Genomic DNA, 19,368 nt, shown 5'->3' on the forward strand with positions numbered 1-19,368 from the left:
TTATTAAAGAATAATAAAAAAAATTTCGTAAAGAAAAGAAACGCGATCGACAGTATACTTTTATACGATAAATTTGAAGTATACAAATTCCATTAAATAATTACACAATGAGAAATGATATTATTCCTTGACTTATACGTTTATATTCAACCGTAAAGCGGCAGTGAAGCCTGATTGGCCGGTGCTTGCCGGGGCTTTAGTGTTTTGTATTTTATAATATTTGAAAGAAAGAAAATTAAATGTCGGGTCCGAGGACGCTGGTGAAACATACGTGTAACAATTTCTTTTTTTTTTTTTTGGTTTCTTACGCGCTCTTTTTGGCTTTGCCTGCTCGAAAAATTACACATAAGTCGCTGTATTTTTGTTAATTTTACACATTTTTTGAATCATTTGATAAGAGCATTTTTAACAAATGTATCTTTTGGAAAAATTTAAAAACATCAATAACAAAAACAAAATTTCACCGTGACCTGGGGCAGCAATATTTGTATCCTGAAAAACTGCGTCACTTTGATAAAAAAAAGAATTTGAAAAATTGGTTGTCCCTTGGAATCGAAGCATGATCATTTTGACCTTTCATTCAACATCATATGACGAAGCAAACGAACAATTGATGTTAATTTCGATAAGATACGCGGGTTCGTTCATTAATGACGCCGTTGAATGTTTGCATCTGACATTCGATCGGGTTTCCTATCGTTCTCCCTTCATATCGTCATTGGCATCTCTTCGATAATTGTGCCTTTCCGGATGGCATTGTCGCGAGAATCTATCTAAAGCTTTCCAGGCGATAACTGCGATTTATTTTTGACTTCCTTTTCCACGATCTCATGCGAAAGATTCGCGAGAGTTATCTTCCTCGTGCTTCGAATTGAATCAGCGCTGATTCGATCGACGTCATTCTCTGAGTGTATGCAAACAGTGCAATCGGGATTCCAAGAATTCGACTGCTTTTGGTGGCAACGAACAGTCTCACTGGATGGATCTTAATGAGTTCTGTTTCGAGCATCCGCTCGAATCCAATCAACGAATTGTCACATGTGTACGAATCGAAATACATTATTTATATTATTTGTTTTACCTTCGATTATCTTCATTTCGTTTCATTCAATTGTAAAGTTATCGTCGATTAATTTTTGGATGGGGTTATCGAGATGAGCTCAAATTCCATGGGCGGCAGAATACTTTTGTCTGTATTTTTGCTTAATCTCATCCGCACGAGTCGGTGGGACTTGTTTTTATTTTTATTTCGTATGAAATTAACATCAAATTCAATAGGCGTTTCTTATTCTAGATATTTCCGGGTCAAGGCGAGTGAATGTGGTTGAAATTTATGCGTTTTTCTTCATGTTTGTCCGGATCCAGTCAACGAATTTCGAAACGCCTGTGTACACAGAAGGCGCATTTTGAGAACCGCAAGGCATCAAGCCCCACGAAACAACTCCGATCAACTCCACAGCTCCGGAAGACTTTTTCACGATCAACGGACCACCGGAATCGCCCTGAAGCATAAATCAAAGATGTTGAAGAGAATCAGTCGCGACCTTTGATTCAATCGTCCTCTCCAATCACGGGATACTCACGCTGCAGGCCGATTGACCGGATGTAGATCCGGTGCAAACGTTGGTCTCGTGCAACGGGCTCGGTCCGGTGAGAGCTTCCAAGGAAGCTTTGCAAGTCTCGTAATCGATTATTGGTAAAACAGCTTTCTGCAATATTCGAGGCATCTTTAAACCGCTCCCCGAAATGGAACCCCAGCCAGAGAGAATACTGCTTCCGCTCGGTTCCACTCCCATTTCCGGTAAACTTATCGCCTTCACTGCCTCGTTCAGGGCTAGGGGAGTCTTCAGCTTCAGAAGAGCAATGTCATAGGGTGCAACGTTCCTATGAAAAATCGAAGAAATATTTCGTCGGTGTGAAAAGAATGTGAGTAACAATTGAGGCGTTTTTGTTTTGTTTTTAGTACTTGATTTGAAGGATAGAAATTTGACGAATTTCGAAAAAAGCATTTTTTGTTTTTAGTACTTGATTTGAAGGATAGTAGAAATTTGACAAATTTCGAAAAAAGCATTTTTTGTTTTCAGTACTTGATTTGAAGGATAGAAATTTGACAAATTTCGTTACGATTTTCTGTTTTCGTGTTTGTACAAAAATTCGTTGAATTCTTACCCTTTGTAACTCTCATGGACGATCTTCAATTGAACAAGAGCGCCCTGTTCGTCGCTTTCCGTTTTTTTGATGTTGTATTTTCCAGCTTTTACTTTGAAGCTACCGAAGGATGGTATCGCGAGAACACAATGTCCAGCGGTGACGATCCACCGGCTGGAAATAATGCTGCCACCACAAAAGTGTTTGTAACGAATTAGGGGAGGCACGCCCCACTGGAGTGAAACCTGATGAGGGAATTCGCCCTCCTGGGCATCCTCGCCTCCGACGATACGACCGAATCCGAGACTGAGGCGTGGAACATTGTTACCGAATTGCGGCTCCACTGTCAAATTTTTCAAACAAAAGTGCTCGATTGAAACGAACGTTCGTTGGATTCGAGGACGATCGATTTTTTCGTTTCGATTTCCATCGAAATAGTACTTCTTCAGTCAAATTCCTATTTTCAAAATTCAACGACCAGGTGGACGAAACAATTGATCGTAGATGAGAATAAAGGTCCTTCGACTTACCGGCGTTAATCGTAGCGACAAGAGCACAGATGATCAGCAGGAGTTTCGAAGTCATGGTCCTTCGTCGATTAGCAAAGAATTGAGTTGGCTCAGACCAATTTATACTCCTTTGGGAGATAAAATTATTTGCGACTCGAGCGGGTATCTTTCGAATGTCTGCATCGATAACAGCCGATTAATCACGATGCACTTTACGCTCCATGTTTTTTCATTTACTCAGTCTCGGTGCAGACGCCGATTTTCTGTAGTCCTCATTTGAAAGAAATCGAAACTAGAAATTGGTCCTGGTTGAATGTCTCCAAATAAGAATTCGTTGGCTCCACGATTGACGCTCGTGGTATAAAGATCTGTCAAAAACATTGTTGTTGTTCGTTTGATTGTGGTATTGACTGTTCCTGTAAGGAGTTTCGTGTTCGAACCGAGCTTGTCGAGTTTCCATTAAAAAGCTGATGCATCAATCTTGAATTTTCAAACTTTAAAAGCAAATAATAATCATCAAAAATAACGATTCAAATGTTGATGAAAATGAGAACGGCAAGCAGTCAAAATTCAATGGAAAAATTAAAAAATGGAATTCGTCGCTTCAACTAAATTTCTGCAGTGTCAATAGTGACGAGCAAAAGAAATTTTGTCGATTCCATAAAACTTTAGTTGATCCAACGATATCTTCGTCGTATTCGGCAAAATCAATTTCAGTCAACAATAAACAGTGATGGAGTCAACCAATTCCACTTCATTCATCACAATTCGTTGATCCAACAAAGATTCCGTTGAATCAACCAATTGTCTTCTCAGTGTACAATAGCGTGATTGTCATTTCGTGGCTGTTGCGATAACGCTGAATTGGCAACACTGCTTGGGAACGATCTTCTCGCTGTTTTGAACCTCGAGCTCAGACCTCGTTGCGCTCTTACGTTCTTGATTCTATTCAGCGTCACTAATCGCCGATGCCGGCTGCTCCGCTCCGGTAGTCCATCGTCCACTGTCTACGGTTTGTATCTTATAAAAGAATCTGACGTAAGATGAACTTTCGTGCATTGCACTCATTATTGACGGCGTTTTTCTTTGTTTTTACATTCACCGATCGCTGTTTTTCGCATTTCCGTATACTTAATTGTCAGTGCTCTACTGAATCCGTTCCTTCGTGTTGGCGGTTTGAAAAAAGAGGCTGAAAATTGTCGTGCTCGAGCATACAAGACTGCGTGGCAGGTTTTGCGTTGATTTTTGTTTTGATTCTCGGCGTCCTTGGCATTAAGGAGGGTGGCTACCGACGATACAATGTTGCCATGCTAAACCATGTTAAATACATAAAAAATTTCAAAATGATAAGAATTTAATAAAATTTGGTGAACATATTCTTTAGGGCCAAATTTGACAGTACAAATTTTTTAAGATTTTTCTTCTGTACAGTTATCGAGTAATTGATCACTAAAGTTCAAGTGTATAAGCATAGCGTTTCCATATATATAGGTATACATTCCGGGCATAAGAAATCTGCTTTAATCCGTAATTACTCGATAACTAAGCAGAAAAAAATTTTGAAAAAAATTGTGTCTTCGCACTTGATGTTGAAGAACATTATCACCAAATTTGATCAAATTCTTATCAATTTGACGAACGTAGCCACCCTCCTTAATACAAGTTCCACTACGCATTCGAAATGAAAATGATTTTCGAAGACATGTTTCTCGGGTTTTGTCCATGCTTTTGTTAACTTCTTACTATTCGCGTCGTTCATGGTTGAGTCAAATTTTAAAATATGCTTTCTGAGGCTCCGAGGAATAAGCCTGATGCTTGTAATTCAGCGTAAACTCATTCGGATGTAGGAAAGAATCAGTTCTTGTACCATCTTTGTAACTTTGATTCGAAGTTGTATCGCCATAAAAAAAGTCGATGCTTAAAAATGGAAGTTCTCAAAGGAGGATTTTCGGATCAATGAAATTCGGGTTTTGTCGCCTCTAAGTGTTGGACCAAAATCTGAATTTGTTTACTTGATTTCATTTTTGTTGAACATTTCATTTTGGAGCTTCGTAATAATGATTTGTTTGACTTTAATTTACGACGAAACAGAAAAACGTTTGAATTGCGAAGAGTAGCACGAGATGAGTGACGAGCACGATCCTCAGGAGCTGCTGAACGATGATGAAGAAAATTCTTCACACCGTGGCCGACGACGTCGTGGAACTCAAGAACCAGGAACTTGGAGTCAGGACTTGTTTTACACATTGCCAAAACAGCCTTCTTACATTTCGCGTCAGGTAAACACCATTTTTTTTACGAATTATTGAAAAAATAATAAAAAAGCGGTGTTTTGAAATTGCTCGAAAAGTATTGATTATGCTCTGAAAAACTGTGGAATAAAATGAGTTTTTTAATTTTCTCGAATTTTACATTAATTCGCTGTAAACGTTTGGCATTCACTCGAATACTGCGCATCAGCAATTTTTCTTTGATTCATTCAATCAAGTATTGTTGCGTAAAGCATTCTGAAACCTTAAATTTTCATCATTTTTTCTTCCATAGATTACAATACATTTTTCCTGACGATAGCTGCATCGGTTATTTTTTCATGTTCTGATGGGCACGCACATTTCGATAAACTAATGTCAATCATTTTTTTCAATAAATTTTGAAAAACTTCTTTCTCCCTCATTTCATGATCGACTTTTGTGCAACAAAGCTCAAATTGTGTGTTTTTTTATTGTCGTTGGGCTGACATTCGCCAAATTGTGATTCGATGGATATTTACTGAGTTATTCTACGATTACTCAGATGGTAATACAAAATCCAAAAAAAAAATCCAAATTTCTCCATCACCTTAATTCAGCTAATTTTGGAAGATTGGATGTGAACGTTTGACAAATAAAGTTGAACCGTGATGGAGCGATAGTGTTACTTTTTTTCTGAATATTCTGAATAGCGATAATTTCACTATGTGAACATTTATGTTTCTGTGGATTTTCTAATTTATGCAGAGTCTAGCTCGTTTGATGAGCAAAATCGGTACGGGATCATCAACGCTCACCGAATCAAGTAATGAGTTTATATTCCGGATTCACGAATGCGTGGTTCTGCATAATTTCACACGTCAAAACTATCTTCCATGTAAAAGTAGTTTTGAAATTGTACGGGCTGTTAAAAGTGACGGTTTAAGGGAGTCGCCCCGTGTGGCAGCTGGATTTTTTCGGGTTTTTTCGCCAACTAAAATCATACAGAAATATTGGAAATATCGAAATATCTTTGAAAATTAAAATTTTGTATTTCGAAGCACGAAAATCATTCAATTTTTAATATTTCTGTATGATTTGAGTTCAAGCTATAGCCACTGCTTTACACATCAAAACGCTCTTTGGTTTTTTCATCTCAGATAAACCAATCTTCCGGAATCGTGGAGACCATGGAAAAATACATGGGTTTCTGTGGAGTAGTTTTACACCGAATCTATCCGAGATATCAGAGTTCGAAAATTCAATTATATAGAGTTGAAATACCAATAAATAAACCCTCCAAATTTCAAAAGTCTACGTTTCTATTCCTCGCCGCGAAAAAGCTCATAAAATCGGGCTGCCTATAAAGGCATATCATTGAAGGCGAACATTTTTTATATTTTCTCTCTCCATTCACTACATTCACGTGCTGTTGAGACAAGTGTGACAGTATAATTAAGATAAAATTTTAATGTTACTATCAGTTCACAAAATTCCATGAATAAAATATAAAAGCAGTAGAGAAATCGAGACTCAAGGACATGTTTTTTAATGACTTCGGCTTAATGTACCGAAATGGGTAGAGTTTATGAGCGTTTGAAATGATGACAAGAACTTTAAGTTTATGAATGTAAACCAATCAACCATGCAGAAACGAAATTGAATGTTGACAATGGTAGTAGGTCGAGGTACCACAGGCCACGGGGAGTCCTTCAGGGGCCGTGGGTTTATACGAAGCCAAGTAATTTCGAGGTCGGATTCGTTGCAACTTGATCGAAGACCATTATGACTAAGAGAGGTTTGTACTGAAAATCGTACCGCTATAAAAAACTAAAAAGATTATTTTTCTGTAGGCTCGTTATCGTGGTTGGAACTAGGATTAATCAATTTTGTTGGAACATTTGTTATTCTTTGGGCCAGCCTGTAAAACGTTGTTTCGAGAAAAACTTGATAAAAATTTCGAATGTTGGCTTAAATTTTTACAGTCTGTGCATAATACACTCCCGAAATATGTAAAAACAGTAAATTTTTCCAGTTTTGAAATTTTTCGAAAATCGCAAAAATCGAAAAAAAAAATTTTTGAAGGCAGTAGACAATGAAAAAATTCCGAGATTCGAAAATTCCAAAACCCAAAAAATAACCTTCAACGATACGTTCGAAACATGTTTAAATTCTGAGTCGAATGAGACAAAGTTGTAATGACCGAAAAAAAAATTTCGAAGGCAATAGACTATGAAAAAATGCCAAGGTTCGGAAATTTTGAAAATTTACGCGATTCTGAGTCGAATGAGACAAAATTGTAAATGACCGAAAAAAAAAATTTTCGAAGGCAATAGACTATGAAAAAATGCCAAAATTCGAAAATTTTGAAAATTTTCGAAAATTCCAAAACCCAAAAAATAACCTCTAACGATGCGTTCGAAACATATTTAACGCGATTCTGAGTCGAATGAGACAAAGTTGTAATGACCGAAAAAAAAATTTCGAAGGCAATAGACTATGAAAAAATGCCAAGGTTCGGAAATTTTGAAAATTTACGCGATTCTGAGTCGAATGAGACAAAATTGTAAATGACCGAAAAAAAAATTTTCGAAGGCAATAGACTATGAAAAAATGCCAAGATTCGAAAATTTTGAAAATTTTCGAAAATTCCAAAACCCAAAAAATAACCTCTAACGATGCGTTCCAAACATGTTTAACGCGATTCTGAGTCGAATAAGACAGAGTTGTAATGATCGAAAAAAAAAAATTTCGAAGGCTATAGACTATGAAAAAATGCCAAGATTCGGAAATTTTGAGAATTTACGCGATTCTGAGTCGAATGAGACAAAATTGTAAATGACCGAAAAAAAAATTTTCGAAGGCAATAGACTATGAAAAAATGCCAAGATTCGAAAATTTTGAAAATTTTCGAAAATTCCAAAACCCAAAAAATAACCTCTAACGATGCGTTCGAAACATGTTTAACGCGATTCTGAGTCGAATAAGACAGAGTTATAATGATCGAAAAAAAAAATTTCGAAGGCTATAGACTATGAAAAAATGCCAAGATTCGAAAATTTTGAAAATTTTCGAAAATTCCAAAACCCAAAAAATAACCTCTAACGATGCGTTCGAAACATGTTTAACGCGATTCTGAGTCGAATAAGACAGAGTTGTAATGACCAAAAAAAAAAAAATTTCGAAGGCTATAGACTATGAAAAAATGCCCAGATTCGAAAATTTGTAAAATTTTCGAAAATTCCAAAACCCAAAAAATAACCTCCAACGATGCGTTCGAAACATGTTTAACGCGATTCTGAGTCGAATGAGACAAAGTTGTAATGACCGAAAAAAAAAAATTTTCGAAGGTAATAGACTATGAAAAAATGCCAAGGTTCGAAAATTTGTAAAATTTTCGAAAATTCCAAAACCCAAAAAATAACCTCCAACGATGCGTTCGAAACATGTTTAACGTGATTCTGAGTCAAATAAGACAGAGTTGTAATGACCGAAAAAAAAATGCCAAGGTTCGAAAATTTTGAAATTTTTCGAAAACCGCAAAAATCGAAAAAAAAATTTTTGAAGGCAGTAGACTCGTTTTATTCAAAAATGATATTGTCTCGGCGAATGATGATCGAAAAAATAATTGATCCCAAGTCGAGTGCCACTGAATTGAGAAATCGATTTCCCTCCTTGACGGTCTCTTCCATCAATATCTAAAAAAGCATGCATGAAGAGAAGGAAAAGAATTCTACTTCCAAATGAAAACCATCCAAATAATCTAACAATTAATAAAAATCGAGATAGTACAAGTTCGAGGCAGAAAATTGAACAAAAAGTCCTGCACAAATGCGTCACTTCGATGTACATTTTCACTTAGAAATCTTCAAACCTTCCCACTCTTTTCATTGATTTTGCAAGTTTGTGTAAATACTCGGGCAAGCCAGCCGTGTCTTCATGAGCTCCTGATTCATTTTTCTTCACAAATTTCCATTCTCCTTTTCTCAAACTTTTCATCTTAGTGTCACGAATGCTGGCAGACGGTGTGGCTTTTCGTCCAATTTCGTACTTTCCGCATGTCCTTCAAGCATGTTATTTAAATGAATCTCAGCCCTCAATATTTCATTATCGTTAATGCTGTATCGGGGTAACGCGTAGATCGGAATGTTCAGGAAAGGATGCCAACGTTAGAAAATGAATGAAAAATGAAATATTCTAAGCAATAATGATTCAAAGTTTTATTTCTGAGGAAAAATCAAGTGACATGATTTCTAGGAAGTTTCCTGGTTGATCCAGTCGACGAAATCGGAGACTTGGGTGTACACCGAAGGTGCGTGGATTTGGCCGCACGGCATGATGCCCCATGAAACCAGTCCGATTAAAGTTGTTTGGTAATCAGTTTTGAAAACTAGAGGACCGCCGGAATCGCCCTGTAGAAGAATAATAAAACGAAAAAAAAAATGAATTTGCTTGAACAAAGAGTGTTTATGATTTTTCCTCGACCGAATCCAAACTCACGCTGCAAGCGGAACGGCCGTTTTCTCCTGAGGTGCAAATGTTCTTCGGACTCAATGGATGGCTGGATCCGACGATAGTGTCGAATGCTTTTTTGCAAGGTTCGAAGTTCAGAATCGGCAAAACGACTTTCTGAAGAACCGTCGGCATTTCCTGCCCGTTTCCTGCCACCGAACCCCATCCGGATAGGTGACTCTTCCCCTCGAAAATCTCGCCCTGTTTCGGTAGCTCGATTGGCTGAACCGCCGAGTTAAACTTCAGCGGAGTCTTCAGCTTCAGAACAGCGATGTCGTAGGGAGCAACATATCTGTCGGTGACAACCGAGGATTAGTTTTCTCAACGAACTTGAGAATTTCGAGTGAGAGAATCTAATTTTTGTTGCTTCTTGGCTGGGACGTATTATAAAAAAAAAATTCTCACGAAAAATCGCAATAAATTCAACAAAAAGCTGGACGCAAATCTCTGTTAACTCACCCTACGTATTCGGGATGGACGACGGATTTTTCAACCTCGACAACTTGTTCCTCAGGCTCGGCTCTGGTGATGAAGTGTTTTCCAGCCTTGACAACGAAACTGCCGTACGACGGGACAGCAAGAGCGCAATGTCCAGCAGTCACGATGTAATTTTCACTGAGAATACAACCGCCGCAGAAGTGACGACCTTCCTGGGAACTGCTTTGGCTCCATTGGAGCGAGACTTGATAGGGAAATTCGCCAGGTTCGGCGTCCTCGCCACCGACGATACGACCGGAGTTGAAACCGAGTTTCGGCACATTGAAACCGAAAAAGGGGTCCGCTGGAGGAAGCAAACGTTCGTCAACTTTCCGAGACTCGCAAATCTCAATGAAATGCGAAAATTCAATGAGAAAAAAAACGAGTTTCCACTCTGATTTCTGACCTCGGAGCTCTCTGAGGAGCGAGAGTTTCCATTGACTTACCGGCCTGCACCACCGCGACGAGGATGGTACTGAAGACGACCACAAGATTCGGAGACATGGCGACTCGGTTTAATGATTCCTTCGACCTGCCCCCCGTATTTTTATACCAATGATCGGAGATAAAGCCCTTCCCCGTTTCATTGCATATCTTAATTTTGTCGAATCGCATTTCCCGTGGTCATGCATTGTTCCGATAAAATCTGCAGCAGCGAGTTTCCTCCAAAAATAGCATTCCACTCGATCTTTATCAGCCGGCCGTCCTCGACGTTCTTGAGATCAGCTCGAGATTTAATCTCGAGATTTCCGAGCGTTTCACTCGTTCCCAGAGTCCGGATTTTCCCATCGGCTGTAAAATTCTTCCACGATTATCGCCGATCTGGCACACCAGCATAGACAGCCAATGAGAAACGGCTATTTTCATTTCGATATCTGCCATTTTTCAGATGGACATCAGTGTCAATCAAATAACGGCTCGGGCTACTGCGACGTTTCATTTTTTTCGGATTCGTCGCATTCGATAGTCCGGCATTCGGTGTACCGCATCAGTAAAGGAAAAATTGAAAGAACTAATAAATCTCACAATCGTCCCGGTGGATCATCGGTCTTTGTATTTCGTTCGTAAAAATAATTCATCGCCCGCGTGATCACAAAACATATTGTGTAACAAAATAAGTATCAATTGGCCATTTTCGCGAGGTCATATCAGTTGGCAGACGTCGTGGCGTTGATCCAGTCACCGAATTGGGACACGTCGACGTACACGGAAGGAGCCGCGTCCGCGCCGCAAGGCAGCACACCCCAGGAAACGACTCCGATTAGTTCCGCATTACCGGAAGTGTTGTTTTTTATCAACGGACCGCCGGAATCACCCTGTAAGAAATTGATCGAGAGCCCGTGTGAAAATGGTGAAAAATGGAAACGAAATTAGCTTGAGACGCGAATATTTTAGGAAGCAACGAAAATGAGGGTACGCGACAAATTTTTCATTCGAAGAAGAAATAGGATTAAAGGAAAGTAATCAGGATGAAAAATAGCAGAAAACAAAAACAATAATGTACGGGAAAAATAAATGAACGTGATAAGGAAACGAGCTGATGATAAACGCAGCTCAATCGCGAGAATAGAAGGCTTCATTATCAATCAATCACTCGAATACTCACACTGCAAGCCGATTGTTCGTTCAAAGATCGAGTGCAAATGTTGGTTTCGTGCAACGGGCTCGGTCCAACGAGCTCTTCCAACGTGGCATTGCAAGTCTTTAGATCTATTAGCGGGAGAACAGCCTTCTGCAAGATTGCAGGCAATTCTTTACCGTCCGCTGAAATCGAACCCCATCCAGAAAGGGTGCTGTTCCCGGATGGTACCGTCACGTTCTTTGGTATACTTATCACCTTTACAGCATTGCTCAGGACGAGAGGAGATTTCAGCTTCAGGAGAGCGAGGTCATATGGGCCGACATCCCTGCGAATAAAAATAGATGGATAAATTCTTTAAAAAATCTCGTGGAAAAATGGAAATGATTAGAAAATGAAGAATTTTTTATCGTTCCTGTTACTTCCGGGATAAAATTTCGGGGTTTATTGCTAACGTCAAGTTTCTCTGGATTATGGACTCGAGATAGTCAAGATTCTGTCAGAAAATGAGTCTCATTAGAAGTGGGGGATTTGAAGATATTTGTCTCGTCTCATCCAAGAGAATTGGGACAAGAGCCAAAACAAATTGGCGAACACGGGCAGGAAATCTCTAATCGTTCGTCTACTGCTCGGGTAAAAAAAGTTCAATGGACTCGAACCAGGCTCTCTAGGAAGCGACCTCGTGAGATAAGAACGAAAGATAATTTCTAGCAAATTAATATTTCATTTCGGATCATTCAATTCCAAATGCCGCCGAAGCGGTTTAAACTGCAGCTTCAATAAAGACACTTTCCAAGGTCGGTTTGGTGATCACTTGCTCTAACGAATGAGAATTCCAGTCTCCTGACCATTATAAAGTTTGCTTTCATCCACTTTTCTTCTTTCTCATTGTAAAAATATTGACGAGAACGCTGCAAAAACTGTTGTGTTTCTTGCTTTTGCACTAAAAGTTAAACATTTTCACGCGGAGCATCGCATAAGTGTGGCAATGGTCGGAAATATTTAATTTTCTAACTTGCAGTTACATCTTGAAATTTCGAGCTTCCCTATTTTGAAGTACGTCGTTGAGATTCTAATACTTGAAATTATTGTATTTATCTACGAGAATTGTTGAAAGCGAACTGAGTTTCTCTCAGATAAAAATTGTAAAGCTGGCAAGCACTGAAGCTCAAGGAAACTATGAGCGATTTGACTCAAAATTTAAGCATGAAATTTGTCCAGGGGAAATACTAAAAACGTGTGATCGCTTAATTTATGATTCTAATTCTAATTAAAAATTCTTTAGTTCTAATTCTATTTTTTAAATTCATTAATAATTAAGAATTTTTTTCTAATTATGAATTTTTCTTACCCTTCGTATTTTTCATGAACAATTTTTTTCGTTACAGAAATCACTTGTTCATCAGCTTCGCTAACTTTGACGTTGTGTTTTCCAGCCTTGATTACGAAACTACCGATCCAGGGAACAGCTTCGGCGCAATGGCCGGCAGTGAGAACCCACTGGCTGTCAATAATCGATCCACCACAAAAATGTTGGTATTTAACTAGTGGCGGAATACCCCATTGGAGGGAAACTTGGTGAGGGAATTCGTTCTTTCTAGCGTCCTCGCCACCGACGATGCGACCGAGTCCGAGAGTCGGTAGGTTGAAACCGATTCTTTGGCTTACTGTTAAATTACACAAATTTTTATAACAAAGTCATACGAAGGCGAGACGATTTTTTCAAGAGATTTCAATGCAACGAAATCATCAAAATTATTTGTATTTCTTGTATTTTGTAAAAATTGGGAATTTTAAAAAAATTTGATTTATTCAATCGTCTGAAAATTTTCATCGCTTCTTTGTTTCCTACTTGCAAATATTTATTTAATGAATCGTTACGTCGAGCAGTAATATTTGTGGTTGGACTTACCAGCCGTTGCAAGGACGGTGCAAAAGGCGAAAAGAAATTTAGCATTCATTGTGTCTAACTGGTTTCTCCGTTTTCCGGTCTCATTTTATAGCGATGGCCTGTGCAAGTGCATCGTCAGATATCTGTATGATATCTGATAACGCATCTACCCGCAAATTGATCGTTCGAAAAGTAAAAATGCTCTGATAAGGATTTATTGAGGATGACACGATTTTTCAGACTCGTGTCATTTTTTCTTTCTAATATACAATTGAAGTGCTCAATCAATCGAGTGCTCACAGATGTTGCAGTTTCCGGTGCAACCAATCAAGTTTATACATTTTTCATTCGACCGATATTTTTCTAACCGTCGAATTTCCATGAAAATGAAGTTTTTATCATAAACTTCAATCACCTTACTTAAATTTATAGGAGGGTTTTGGATAGTGAGGAATACATTATTTTTCAAGAATTTTCAAAGTACTTACGCACCGATTACAAAGAGCTGTAATCGTATTTTTTGAATTTTACAATTTTTCCTCCCTTCAATTCTAAACAGCTTTATGTCCGTAGCAAAGAGTAATGCACCTCAGAACTATATTTCGTTTTGTTTTCGAGTGTTATTTATCGTGTCAGAGTAGCACTTACTGATGAGTAGAAATGTAATGTAAATCATAAATTTTGACAGTCAGCCTAGTAAATTCTATAATAAATACACGAATATAGACCGAATACGTGTGACATTTTACCATCCACGTAGTTTTTTTTTTTTTTTTCAGGCTTGCCCGAGAATACTTTACAATATAAACATTTGAAGTGACTGAAAAGATTTTTGACTATGATTTGTAATGAGTCTGGGTCTTTCTCTCATCCCCACTTATCTGACGGTTCGACGAGACGGCGAGGTAGATTTTCGGTAGTCGATTAGTTCGCCCTGTACGCTCTTCGAAGGTAGTGAGAGATCTCTGCGCAAGCTATGAGATACGACATCCCGACAGCGAGAAATATACCTTTGATCATCGGTGAACGGAACTGGCCGTTGCCACCTACTATTACTCTACGAGAAAAAGACCATCTGCCGTGCAATCCGGGGACATTTCGGCTTCCATCGCCCTCCTGGAGTCTTGTAGAAGAAATAATTCGCAGTTTTTGTGGGTCCAGCTTACTTTTATGGAAATCTCAGTCGGCTGGGACATACGCGGACGTCGCCAATGGGGTCACCCATGAGGTTGTATCTCTCCAGCAATACGATTCGTTAAAGTTCACCGCGCTATCAAATACTAGCGTTGGCGGTAGGCAGGGCGAACAATTTTTTTTGTATAAACTGTAACATTATCCCGTCCCGTGCGATTTATTGTGCGACCTTCGGGCGTGGCTTAATATTTAATGGTTTGACATTTGTATCTTTATCTTTAAATCGTTTGGGGCAAATAAACAAAATGCCGTATCACGTGTGTCTTCGCTTTCCCGCCGCCGCATTTGTTATATTTTTTTGTGCCTTCGTTATTTACGTGAAATTGTCCATGAGCTGTGTTATACGTTTATTTTTAGAAGTCCGCCACCGGTAAAAATTAAACCGTTGGTGTGCGTCTCTCGAATTATTAATTTTATGAAATCAGTGCATCATAGCTAAACATACAGAATCGACCGACGTAAATATTGAATATATAACAATTTGTGTTATAGATTATAGAGAAAAAGACTCTTGAGCCTTTTGAATAAAAGGTTTGGGTATTAGTCTGTTTACTGTGGTGGATAGAACGATTCTCATTACTGCTTTTCGAATTAAGGAGGGTGGATCGCGACAATACAATGTTGTCATGCTAAACCATGTTAAAAATATTAAGAATTTCAAAATGATAAGAATTTAATGAAATTTGGTGAATGTTTTCTTTAAGAGTATATTAGACAATATATTTTTTTTAAATATTTTTCTACCACATAGCTCTCGAGTAATTGAACACTAAAGTTCACGTTTATAAGCATAGAGTTCACGTACATACAGTCATACATCTCGTGCATAAGAACTTCGATTTAACGCTCAATTATTTGATAACCATGTGGTAAAAAAATTGTATTTGTATACTTGATGACTAAGAATGTTATCACGAAATTTTATCAAATTCTGATTATTTTGATTTTGTGATCCACCCTCCTTAATGCTGCGATCCCCAGTACGTTTATACTGTCCTCGAGATATTATTTTCCTAGTACTTTTTTTCTAGAATTTTCGGCTTCGTTTTCTCCGCGATAGGGCAATCCAAATGATGATCATAAGATCATCATTTGGATTTTTGGATCATTTGGATCCTCACCAATAATGGTGAGGAATGAATACAAAAGCTTCAGTGTCAATTCAGGAAACATTTATTGATAAAAATATTAAATATCATTTGCAAGTTTGTTTTTGATCCACTCGACGTATGCAGATACACGCGTGTAGATAGTCGGTGCACCGGATCCACACGGGTACTTTGACCATGAGACGATTCCTACGAGCTCTGCAATAGCGTTTTCGTCATACTGTACAAGAGGACCGCCGCCATCTCCCTGAATGACGAAAAAATAAAAAATTAGTATAGTTTTATTAAGGCTTCTGTTATCTGACTTTTCAGTTTATTGATGATCCCTTGAGAGTGAAATTCGAATGATTTCAGTGAAATTTCGTTCTCGTGTTCAGCCTCCGACACACTGAAATTATCCTGCTTGTTTTTTTAACCCTTTTCTCATTATCTATCCCACAGGTCATGCCAATTATCCAATTCAAGACTTTAGAATTCGAAAGGAGCTTAGCCATGCATTGACTCGTGAATCAATCCCTGAGTGATATGCACTTTTCTGAGATTCCAAAGTTCTCAATGTCCTTCGTGTGAGTACCACAGCAATAAATCAGAAAAAAATAGTCGAGGTTCTTTAGAAAAACTTCGAAAATGGTGTCGTTGGTTCGTTGAGAATGTTGGAGAAAGTCAGTGTAATGAGAAAAAAGCCTGATTTATCTGACTGACTAAAGATGATTGAATCTCAAAGTTCTCTCATTGCTTCATGAAAATATTCATCACCATTCATCATCAATCGTAACAATTATAATTGGTAATAAAACTTGCTTTTATTTCAAAATATAATTATTGACTCATTCAGGCAGCTAGTTTGCAAATTTGCAAATTTTCTATGATTGCCCTTGGTCTCTTAAAATTACATTGGCTAGAAAAAGTGCTTCCCTCTGAATGTTTATTTTGTAATAAATTTCCATCCGAATTGACTCTCGAAACGAATTTATAATGATTTTTTTCGTTTCATAAGATCCATTATAAATTCATCGGTATCCATTTTTCGAAAAGATGCTTTTCTTTTTTTTGGAAAACGAAAAAAGTCGAGATATATCAAGAAACAATACTCCAAAACAGTTTAAACGATATCTAAAACTGGTTAAAAAGATGGAAAATCAAAGCCAGCATCGCGAAATCGGTTCACATCACGTTTACAATGAAAAAAAACCACTGCCCCCCCAGTCAAATTGAACAACCAGCACCTCCCACAAGTTGAAGAAGTGAAATATCTGGGCATGCATCTTGACAAAAGATTAACCTGGGCAAACCATATAAGAAAGAAAAGAAAAGAACTCGATCTAAAACTAAAAAAGATGTACTGGCTAATAGGCAAGAAATCGAAACTATCGCTATACAATAAACTAATGATATACAAAACAATCCTCAAACCAATCTGGACGTACGGGATTCAACTTTGGGGCACCGCTAGTAACTCGAACATTGAAATCCTTCAAAGATTTCAGTCAAAAACGCTTAGAGCAATAACAAATGCCCCCTGGTATGTATCCAACGCCACGCTACACGAAGATCTTGGAATAGATACAATTAGAAGTACGGCCAAAAAACACAGCACCAACTACGAAACACGAATCGACCAACATCCGAACCAGCTAGCAACACAACTGCTCGACAGAAACCGCATCTCACGCAGACTAAAAAAATACAAACCGCTAGACCTTCGGCAACGATTTAACAATTAAACGACCGAACGAAGAATCGGAGCACGTGCACCAATAGCAGAAGGCACCGATGGTTGCAACTGCTAAATTCACCTACTGTCCTTACAACCGCTTCATAAAAATTATTTATTGTTATAAAACATAACAGCTTATAATTTATAAATAAATGAGAGAAAAAAAAAAAAAAATATATATATATCAAGAAAATACTAACGTGACATGCAGAAACGGATCCGTAAAGTGGCCCTGTGCACAACTGCGTCTTGAAGAGTCGATAATCACCAGACAGTTCGTGCAAGGCAGAGTAGCACCTGTCATTATCGATGATAGGAACGGTTGCCGTTTGGAGAATTGCTGGATATTTGGGCAACCAGCCCTTCGAGACCGAGCCCCAACCAGCGAGGACGCTGGTTCCAGAAGGGATTCTATCTCCTCTCGGCAATTTAGCAGCTTTGATGTAGGGCCCGAATTGCAGCGGAGTTACCAGTTTCAACATGGCGATGTCGTGCTCGCCGTTGCCTCTGAAACGAAAATCGTCCAATCGCTTTAGTTCTCATTCGCGTTTCTCAAAATCTACGATCGCGTTTCAACGGTTCCTTCTCAATATTCAAATATTTGGTCTCCTACGTTCGCATCTTTATCGCATTAATTCGATCGTTCGTTCGAGAAAAAATTCCAGTTAAACTACTATGGTGCCATAAAAGTAGGGCTCTGTATCCTAATATTTATTGATTCTTACGAACATAGTGCCTATGAAATTCCGCTGTGTACTCTAGTAAATTTTCAAACATTCCGGCCGATCGGCGGTACTTGTTTTCGAGCTCTTGGAATTCTACTACGCTCAACCGTAGAATAAGCGATTGAAAAATTTTAATTTAGAAACGACACGAAAGTTACAACGTTTTTGGTAAAATTTAACACTTTGGCGGCATAGTAATTCTTACTATTTTTTCTCTCCGTATTCAACTAAAACTCACTCAGGGTACTTCCAGTGGAGAACCTTGAGGCCCACGGTCGAAAATTGTTGACCATCCTCTCTCTGATTGATAATATGTTTGCCGGCGTAAACTCCCAGTTTACCAATCCATGGGGATTTCTCGACACAATGGGCGGCGGTCAGAATCCACTTTTCGCTGAGAATTGTACCTCCGCACATGTGTCTGTACGAGAAAACTGGTGGGAGACCCCACACGACTGAGACCATGTAAGGGAATTGATGGGGCGGAGACTCATCTCCATCGATGATTCGATATCCGGCGTGGGCCAGGCAACCTGGACATAATTTTTAGCACAATTTTTGGTAACCCTTTTTATTTTAGTCGGCACTGGAATCGATGAGATATTCGAGCGGGGAGGATTTTCCTGCGATTGGATATAAATTACGGAAGTTTTGGTATTATTTCGAAGCTTTTGTTTCATTCGAAAGATTTTCGAGTTACTTTTTCAACCGAAAGTTTTTAACTTTGAAGAAATGAAGTACTTTGAAAGTAAACTAGTGTAAACTACTTTTAGTGACTTTAAATTTTCTTTTCTCCAGTCGAAAATTCTCAGTTGTTTTTTGCACATTTTTTCCTTACCCTGGGCAACGAGGAGAGCAGCCAACACGTAGTGAAACATCATTTTTAAACGAATGCTCTTTTCCAGCAACTTTGCTGCCCCATTTATATAGCCAAAAATTCCTCGTATCTCTTATCGTAGGCAATCGAAAAAAAACAGCGTGAAGAAAGAAACTCGGCATCGATAAGACCCTTTGACGGCAAAGAATGATGGTCGAAATCAACAATATCTGCAACATCTAATCAACGTTGAATTATAAAAGCTTTTGCTACACGATTAAACGAACCTTCGGACTGTGTTGTCATTTTGGATCAATGTCTCATGTTTTAAGTTTTTTGTAGGCTAAGGTCACCTTCATCGAATGTCGCTACACTTTTTTCGGGCTTTGTTCGATTCTGATGACTGACCTGGAGATTTTGATCTTTTTTCGATTGCAAAAAATGCAGGGTTTAGTGAAAACG

The 19,368-nt window shown here is 38.4% G+C and overlaps 2 protein-coding genes across 2 annotated transcripts; one reads left to right on the forward strand and one right to left on the reverse strand.

Moving 5' to 3' along the window:
• Positions 1-1,196: 1,196 nt before the first annotated feature.
• On the reverse strand, positions 1,197-18,972 carry LOC122416566 (transmembrane protease serine 9-like). Its single transcript, XM_043429632.1, has 16 exons — positions 18,928-18,972; positions 18,328-18,622; positions 17,565-17,871; positions 15,742-15,894; positions 13,366-13,423; positions 12,805-13,120; positions 11,481-11,781; positions 11,032-11,190; positions 10,321-10,447; positions 9,857-10,178; positions 9,386-9,689; positions 9,146-9,297; positions 2,679-2,785; positions 2,170-2,491; positions 1,584-1,884; positions 1,197-1,502 (listed from the first exon to the last, which is right to left on the reverse strand). The coding sequence occupies exons 1-16, from the start codon at positions 18,968-18,970 to the stop codon at positions 1,332-1,334; spliced, it is 3,438 nt and encodes a 1,145-aa protein (XP_043285567.1). The 5' UTR covers positions 18,971-18,972; the 3' UTR covers positions 1,197-1,331.
• On the forward strand, positions 3,690-6,685 carry LOC122416103 (uncharacterized). Its single transcript, XM_043428798.1, has 4 exons — positions 3,690-3,887; positions 4,749-4,936; positions 5,654-5,711; positions 6,565-6,685. Exons 2-4 carry the CDS (start codon positions 4,781-4,783, stop codon positions 6,672-6,674), a joined length of 324 nt encoding a protein of 107 aa, XP_043284733.1. The 5' UTR covers positions 3,690-3,887; positions 4,749-4,780; the 3' UTR covers positions 6,675-6,685.
• Positions 18,973-19,368: the final 396 nt, after the last annotated feature.

The sequence above is a fragment of the Venturia canescens genome, chromosome 9 (assembly GCF_019457755.1).
Source record: "Venturia canescens isolate UGA chromosome 9, ASM1945775v1, whole genome shotgun sequence".
NCBI lineage: Eukaryota > Metazoa > Arthropoda > Insecta > Hymenoptera > Ichneumonidae > Venturia > Venturia canescens.

Coding starts and splice junctions, on each gene's coding strand:
- LOC122416103 (XM_043428798.1), top strand. CDS start 4,781: ATGAGTGACGAGCACGATCCTCAGGAGCTGCTGAACGATGATGAAGAA. Junction 4,937..5,653: donor CTTCTTACATTTCGCGTCAG/GTAAACACCATT, acceptor TAATTTATGCAG/AGTCTAGCTCGTTTGATGAG. Junction 5,712..6,564: donor ATCAACGCTCACCGAATCAA/GTAATGAGTTTA, acceptor TGACAATGGTAG/TAGGTCGAGGTACCACAGGC.
- LOC122416566 (XM_043429632.1), bottom strand. CDS start 18,970: ATGATGTTTCACTACGTGTTGGCTGCTCTCCTCGTTGCCCAGG. Junction 11,782..12,804: donor GTTCATGAAAAATACGAAGG/GTAAGAAAAATT, acceptor TTTTATTCGCAG/GGATGTCGGCCCATATGACC. Junction 2,492..2,678: donor TGTCGCTACGATTAACGCCG/GTAAGTCGAAGG, acceptor AAAATTTGACAG/TGGAGCCGCAATTCGGTAAC.